Below are 7,935 nucleotides of genomic sequence, written 5' to 3'. Positions count from 1 at the left end.
GCCTACTGTACTAAGTTCTAGTCTACTTCTCCATTCCAGTTAGTCCCTCAAAAGGTTTATTCTTGTCTTTGCCGCTTGATTCTTCTTTATATTTTTTGCATTGATTCTTCTTTATATTTTTTGCATTGGACAAGTGTGAGTTTTTGTGCAATTGTTTTGTCTATCTGTATCAATGCCTGGAAGAATGGCTAGAACAGAAAGAAGCAGTATGGCACTGTGCCCAGGTAGCAGCTCACACAGCTGTCACATTTCAATCCTGGGTAATGCTGTAGACATGCACCCTCAGGAGCCTCAGACTGACAGCAGCAGATCCAGTCACTGCAGATGCTGGCACAGTCACAGGTTTAGCTCCCTCTCAGCTGAGGAGAGAGAACCAAGGCCAAACACTGGAGAAAAAAGCAACGACAAAGTTCATAAGAGGGCTGTTATGGGTGGGAATGGCAGTCAGTTCGGAACCGATGAACATGTCTCTGGGTGAGTTCTAAACACTGTCATTGAAATTCCGTCATGTGTCACATGCTGGCAGTTCACTGCTTTGTGCCACGCAGGACGTTTGATAGGAAGCTCAAGAATGATCCCCTGTAACTTTGTTTCAACATTTGCTTCCTGAGGAGTAACCAAATGTTGAAGATGGTTCTGGGGGGTATGCCCCATGGGGTTGGGCTGACCTGCTATGACTGGGGAGCAGAAGGGTAGGAGAGCACTTCAGCATCCTTACTCTGCACTTGTTTTATACTCATCCTGTCTGGTCTCATTCTATTCTGTGGCATTGGGGGGGGGGGGGCCCATTGTGACAAAAGAGGGTTATTCAGATAGCTTATTATAGACTGAGATTGTTGCGATGTTTGAAGAAGCTGTTTTCTGAAGTTAATTTTTGGACTGTTTTTGCAGGCTTTGGTACCGACAGTGTTGGACTACTGTAATTCTCTGTGCCTTGGCCTCTCAACGTCCATGATTCATTCCCTGCAGATTGTGCAAAATTCTGCTGCCAGGCTCTTGTCTGGTTTGACAACTTTCACCATATTATTCTGGCTTTTATTGGATTTCAATTGGCTTCCAGTGTACTGGTGGATCAGTTTCAAGGTTCTGACTCTGGTTTTTAAAGCCTTGAAGGCTGATGCTCCTCCCTTATTGGTTTCTTCTTTTAGCTTTTGTCAGCCCTCTCGAAATTGGTGTTTTATTGATAAGTGCTTATTAGATATCCCTTTATTTAGGTATATCCGGCTTGAGGCTAAGCAATCTGCAATTCATTTCCACTGATAAGGTATTCCTCAATTTGGAATACCTTGTCAGTGGAAATGTGAATGGTGTCATCCATTGTGCAATTCAGGAAGCAGCTGAAATCACTCTTTTTTTACTCAGGCATTTGGAGTCACGATGTAGGGGGCTGTTCACTGTACAATGTTAGATGCTGTCTTTCTTGGTTTTTAAACATGTACTGTCTTGATGCTAATGATTATGCACATTCCTGTTTTGTACACCACGTAGGGCAATTGGATAGAGCAGTTATAAATAATAACCTTTTAGCCTTTTAGCCCATGACTCCTTCCTTGCTGATTTATCTCCTCCCCTCTCTTTTTCTTCCTCCTCCATTGTTTCTCTTCTCTCCTGTGACCTTGTCTACTGTACTTTGTACTATTGTTGCTTATTAATTATTGTACGCCATATTGAGCCTGCCTATGGGTGGGAATACTGGGGGATATAAATGTCATAAATAAATAAATATTTTAAATAAATAAAAATGAGTTGCAATTTGCTCATCCCAGCACGGACAATGTTTGAGTCATGGTCACATGGTAAGTAAAAGAGCCAAACTTCACAGCTACTTTGCCCTGATGATGATCAGTGGAGACACTGCTGAAGGAGGTTTAAAGAGAGTATGCAAACAAAAAGGGAGAACCAGCACCAGGCTTGACTGGGCGGGGAAAACCAACATGGTGATTGTGTGGAAGGATTTTACCTGAGATGGTGAGCCCAAAGGAAAGCCTCGCCTGGTACCTTATCAAGCCCTCTTCCTTAAGAAGATGGTTCTGATTCTGCTGTGGAAAACAAAACCTACTGCTGGCCTCATGACCTGATAATTAATTTTCAGCAGCGTTATTTTACCAATCTAGGATTATTACACTGAAATCTTTCAAAATAACTTTGCCTGTCTGGAAGGTGAAAGTGATCCCCAACACTAAAAAAAAAGGCACCACCTCTTATGTTTTACTAGTAAAGGAATAAAAAGGTTAAATAGCTCTCCCCTAAGTCCATTAAAAGGAACAGTTATTTTAAACATGTCATACTTCCTAAATATAGCTGTGCTGTAGTTACAGAACCAGTCGTGCCCAGTCACTCTAGTAATTTAATCTAGTGACATAAAATGAAAAGTTACATTTGTTGATAGCTGAGGAAAGAACAGGAATAGTTTTTACCTGAATTTATACGTAGAAACCTCTTATTGGGAAGCCTAAAATGAAAAACAGTCCATATTGCCAAAGACACATTGCTAAAGGATTCAACTAAAGAATTAAGACCCTGATTTAGTAAGATTTTCCCCCAAGAACATACAAAGAAAGAAAGAAAGGCCTTATTAAATCAAGGTTTTAAGAGTTTAACAAGCCACATCAGTGTGTCATTCACACAGCCCCTCCTCCCTCTACTCATATCACACTTTATGCTTAATGCATAAGAGAAGAGGGGGCCACAGGGACTGGCAGCAGTGTGCTTGCTCTGAGTCCCTATGATCTGCATAGTGATAATCACTCTGTCGTCAGTACTAAAGATAGACAGTGAGCAGGCAGCACAGAGGGTTGCTAGTTCTTCCTCCTGGTCCCGAGCTGGTTGCCTACTCCACAATGGAGTCAGAAGGTTAGTGTGGTTATGGGGGGGGGGGGGGGCAAGGAGGGCTTGAGGAGAGAGAAACAGGCTGGGAAAGTAGGGGAGAGGAAGCTGGAAAGGAAGGAGAGACATGGAGTTTACTGAGAGGGGAGAAGGTAGTTTAGTAGCATGATAGGAAGGAGAACAAGAAAGAGTTGTGAAAGAGGGGTAAAGGGATACAAGAACAGATATAGGGAGGGGGAAAAGGGAGTGAGTGAGGTGGTAGTACGAGGAGGCGAAGGAAGGAGATACGGAAGGCAAGAGGGAAGGTGAAGGAGAAGGACAGATGAGGAGGAGGGTATGAAGAGTAGGAGAAATGGGGAGGAGAAGGAGATGAGGAAGGTAAAGATGAGAAGAAATTGGTTGCGAGTGGAAAAACCACAAACTGAGAGATTGCATGGGAACTGAGATAAGGAGACAGGTGATTGGGAGGGGGTGTAAGAGAAGGGATATGATAGACTGGCTAATGAAAAGGGAATGGTTGCTTCGAGACAAGTTGCCTGTTAGGATGAGAAGCAGGGTGGTTGAGGAGTGGGGAAAATGAGGGGGGAGAGTAAGCTTGTAAGCTAGTTGAGACAGGGGAGGTGTGAGCGAAAAGGAGATGCTACAAAAGGAGTGTGGGATGTGAGAGGGAATAAGATTAGAGCATAGGTAGGAACGCCTCCATCCGTCCCTCTAATCTGGATTTTGCCTTTATCCCAGAATCCTTTCTCCTTTTCTTCCTTCTCTTCCCCACCCCAGATTCTGCCTCCTTTCCTTCCATTCCAGATCTCCCAATTTTCCCCATCTTCCATCTGTTGTACTTCTCCTTGCTCCATTCCCAGTCCTCCCATCCTTTCTCTCCTGCTAGTATTCTTCTTAATACTTTCATGGTGTCAATCGGCCTTCTTCCACAACTTATGCAATATAATATATATATAGGCAATGTATTAGGGTAAACTTGGAAGTTTAGTTTAGTTTAATTGGTCACTTGATACTCCTCTTTTCAACCCTATTAGGAATGCATCAAAGTTGTTCACAAAAGCACAATGTAACAACAATAGAGAGCTGGAACATACAACATGTTAAAGCAGATAAGGATAGAGATGAGTAGTGTTGATGTCAACCATAGTCCTCCATAGTCAAATCATAATTCTCTAAATGGAGGGCTGTTTTAAATTGGAAACAAATTAGTTTACCACTCAAATCCAGAGGTAAGGCATTCTAAAACTGTGGGCCAAAAACTGAAAAGGAAGTATGTTGTCTTGTGACTAAAAGCTGGAGGACGAGCCAGTTGATTAATAAGTTAGGGAAAGCACCCTTATATGGTGTGAAGCACCACTACTACTACTACTACTATTTAGCATTTCTATAGCGCTACAAGGCATACGCAGCGCTGCACAAACATAGAAGAAAGACAGTCCCTTCTCAAAGAGCTTACAATCTAATAGACAAAAAATAAATAAAGTAAGCAAATCAAATCAATTAATGTGAACGGGAAGGAAGAGAGAAGAGTAGGTGGAGGCGAGTGGTTACAAGTGGTTACGAGTCAAAAGCAATGTTAAAGAGGTGGGCTTTCAGTCTAGATTTAAAGGTGGCCAAGGATGGGGCAAGATGTAGGGGCTCAGGAAGTTTATTCCAGGTGTAGGGTGCAGTGAGACAGAAGGCGCGAAGTCTGGAGTTGGCAGTAGTGGAGAAGGGAACAGATAAGAAGGATTTATCCATGGAGCGGAGTGCAAGGGAAGGGGTGTAGGGAAGGACGAGTGTGGAGAAATACTGGGGAGCAGCAGAGTGAATACATTTATAGGTTAGTAGAAGAAGTTTGAACAGGATGCGAAAACGGATAGGGAGCCAGTGAAGGGTCTTGAGGAGAGGGGTAGTATGAGTAAAGCGACCCTGGCGGAAGATGAGATGGGCAGCAGAGTTTTGAACCGACTGGAGAGGTGAAAGGTGACTAAGTGGGAGGCCAGCAAGAAGCAGATTGCAGTAGTCTAAACGAGAGGTGACAAGGGTGTGGATGAGGGTTTTGGTAGAGTGCTCGGAAAGAAAGGGGCGGATTTTACGGATGTTGTAAAGAAAGAAACGACAGGTCTTGGCGGTCTGCTGGATATGAGCAGAGAAGGAGAGAGAAGAGTCAAAGATGACCCCAAGGTTTCGAGCTGAGGAGACAGGGAGAATGAGAGAGCCATCAACAGAAATAGAAAACGGGGGGAGCGGGGAGGTGGGTTTGGGGGGGGAAAATGAGAAGCTCGGTTTTGGTCATATTTAATTTCAGGTGGCGTTGAGACATCCAGGCAGCAATGTCAGACAAGCACGCTGAAACTTTGGTTTGGATGCAAGGTGAGATATCAGGGGTAGAAAGGTAGATTTGGGAGTCATCAGCATAGAGATGGTAGGAAAAGCCATGGGATGAGATTAATGAACCAAGGGAAGAAGTGTAGATAGAAAAGAGGAGGGGACCAAGAACAGAACCCTGAGGTACGCCGACAGGCAGAGGGATAGAAGTAGAAGAGGATCCACCAGAGTGAACACTAAAGGTGCGGAGGGAGAGGTAGGAAGAGAACCAGGAAAGGACAGAGCCCTGGAATCCAAGTGAGGACAGGGTATCGAGAAGTATGCTGTGATCGACAGTGTCAAAAGCAGCGGAAAGATCAAGAAGAATGAGGATGGAATATTGACCTCTGGATTTAGCCAGTAATAGGTCATTGGAGACTTTAGTAAGCGCAGTTTCAGTTGAGTGGAGAGGGCGAAAACCAGATTGTAATGGGTCAAGAATAGCATGTGAGGAGAGAAAATCAAGGCAGCAGCGGTGAACAGCACGCTCAAGTAATTTGGAGAGAAAAGGAAGGAGGGAGATGGGTCTGTAATTAGAGGGACAAGTAGGGTCAAGTGAAGGCTTCTTAAGGAGAGGTGTGACCACAGCATGTTTAAAGGCAGCAGGGACAGTCGCAGTGGAAAGTGAGAGGTTGAGAATGTGACAGATAAAAGGAATAAGAGTAGGAGAGATGGCATTAAGAAGGTGGGTGGGAATGGGATCAGAGGAACAGGTGGTACATTTTGAGGAAGAAAGGAGAAGTGTAGTTTCCTCAATAGTAACTTCAGGAAAGGAGGAAAGGGAATGAGGGGAGCACTGGGCAGCGCTGGGCACTGCCATTTTGCAGGTGGTGCAGATGGAAGAGGAGGGAGGCCACCTCCCTCCTCCAACTTAAGGTAGGGGGGTGGTGAAGGCCCGCTAGACTACCAGGGATCAACATTCCTCTCCAATGGTCTGCAAACCCTAACACCAGCTTCAAGCTGGCATAGGGTTTGCCGCGGCCAGTGAGCCAATCTTTGGCGTGCTGGTTGCTGATCATTGAGGATAAATAGGTTTAGCCCTGTTCTGCATGCATTTGCATACTAGTTGCGTTCAGAGCCCGCGAGTGAATTGTTTCACGTGCTCGGGGGCTTTGATCATGGGGCGGTAGCAAATGCAGGTGTTAGTATGGCACTAACAGCCTCTAGTGCCTGCGTTTGCTTTTGATCATCGGCCCATTATGCCAACTGCTCCCTAATTCCACCCTTGAAAACCTCTTTATACAGCAAGTAAATTTACATGTATATAGGCAGACAATCTGTCCAGATTTTATCCTGGAAAATAACCCTCTAGATGCATAAGATAAAACTGAAGCTGCTCAGTGGGAGGAATGATAAGCAGTTTTAAAAATGTGATGTAACCAGAGCAGAAGAAGAAGGCTTCTGTGAGAAGTAGCTAAAGGATATTTTTAGCATAAAATAGCTGAACAGGAAGTGCAGTAATTAAATTAGCCTCCAGACATACAGTATAGTATTAGAAGAGAATGAGTAAACCTTTTGTAAGACTGATTTGAAGGGTCTGAGTGTGTGATGTTTGCTGTATGTTGTCGTATTCGTGAGGAGACGATGCACAGAACAAAGAGTCAATAAATTGAAGTGAACTTAAATGTGTATGTGACCTCAGGCTCTTAAAGATTCAAGTGTCTCTGATGTAAGCCTGGGAGAAATGACCAGTTCATGTGCACTTAACCCAAGCTGAGTAACCAAAGATAAAAACAGCTTCTATATGTCCCCCAACCTAGAGGAACATTTCTGAAGTGCTCTGGAGGTTGAACTGAAAGGAGGAAATCATATTTACATAAAGTTAGCTATTGCCAGCCAGGTCTAAAGTAGTATTCTAGTTCTGCATTACATTTCAATAGATTCTATATATTCTCCAAGTATACAATGATTTAAACTATATTTTGCTAACTCATGCCTACCACAGCTAAAAATGGAGCACCACAAGTTTAAGAGTATAAAAGTTTTATTCCTCCCTTGCATTTCAGACTATTTCTTAGATTTTGCTGCGCTGCATAGTTTTCCCCTACTCTAGTTCCCATTACTGAGGTCTGTGAAACATGGAAACAGCAACTATCCACACTTTAAATTGTAAAATTTTACTTTCCCTGTAACAATCTTGTAACTTAGTCTATGTTTAATATCTGTCTCTCAATGTTTTTATGCTTACTGTACACAACTCGCTCCACACCTATTTTGGGGTTTGTAAACCACTTAGATTTTCTTTGCTATATTTGCCGTATATCAAATAAACTGAACCTAAACCTGAACTTCAAAATGTGCACATACTAACCGTTCAATAAATGTATTTTTGTATTTATTTTGAGGGGGCATGTCAGGGGTGGAGGGGTGTGTTCCTCCATTAATCAATTAGTACAGCTACATTACCATGAGTTAGCGCATGGATACTGTGTGAGCTCTTACTGCCTTCAAAATGGGTGGGGCTAAGTGCTCATGTGGTAATTTTCAAAAATGGCTGCGTTCTAATGGCAACCTTAACATAGCTAAGTATTTTAAGCTGAAGTTTCTTTTGGGAGGTTTTTTGCCTAAGAAGTCCGGCTCTGCTGGCCAATAGCTGGGAGCTTCTTGAGGTTTTTTTCCTCCCTTTTCATCATTTTTAATAGTTTCATTGCTTATCTGCCTATTTATAAGGAATCTCTATTTGTTTTTTTTTTAATGCTGATAGACATTGAAAGTTCTCTTCCCAAATATAGTTTTTATAGCTTAACCTTAGCATATAAC

The 7,935-nt window shown here is 43.1% G+C and overlaps 1 protein-coding gene across 2 annotated transcripts in view; it reads left to right on the top strand.

Annotated features, from left to right (window-relative positions):
• The first annotated feature begins 320 nt into the window (after positions 1 to 320).
• The window catches only part of LOC115474577 (UAP56-interacting factor-like), a 46,890-nt gene continuing 39,275 nt past the window's right edge, over positions 321 to 7,935 (top strand). The window contains exon 1 of one of the 2 annotated variants that reach the window (XM_030210100.1): positions 321 to 474. In XM_030210100.1, coding sequence (XP_030065960.1) covers positions 438 to 474 — 37 coding nt within the window. In that variant the 5' untranslated portion in view covers positions 321 to 437. Of the gene's footprint in view, positions 475 to 2,774; positions 2,854 to 7,935 lie in introns of those variants that run through there. The other variant, XM_030210101.1, reaches the window with a different exon arrangement.

Source organism: Microcaecilia unicolor, chromosome 7, assembly GCF_901765095.1.
Source record: "Microcaecilia unicolor chromosome 7, aMicUni1.1, whole genome shotgun sequence".
Classification (NCBI taxonomy): domain Eukaryota; kingdom Metazoa; phylum Chordata; class Amphibia; order Gymnophiona; family Siphonopidae; genus Microcaecilia; species Microcaecilia unicolor.
Note: the sequence above shows the minus strand (reverse complement) of the source record. Positions and strands in the feature narration are given on the sequence as shown.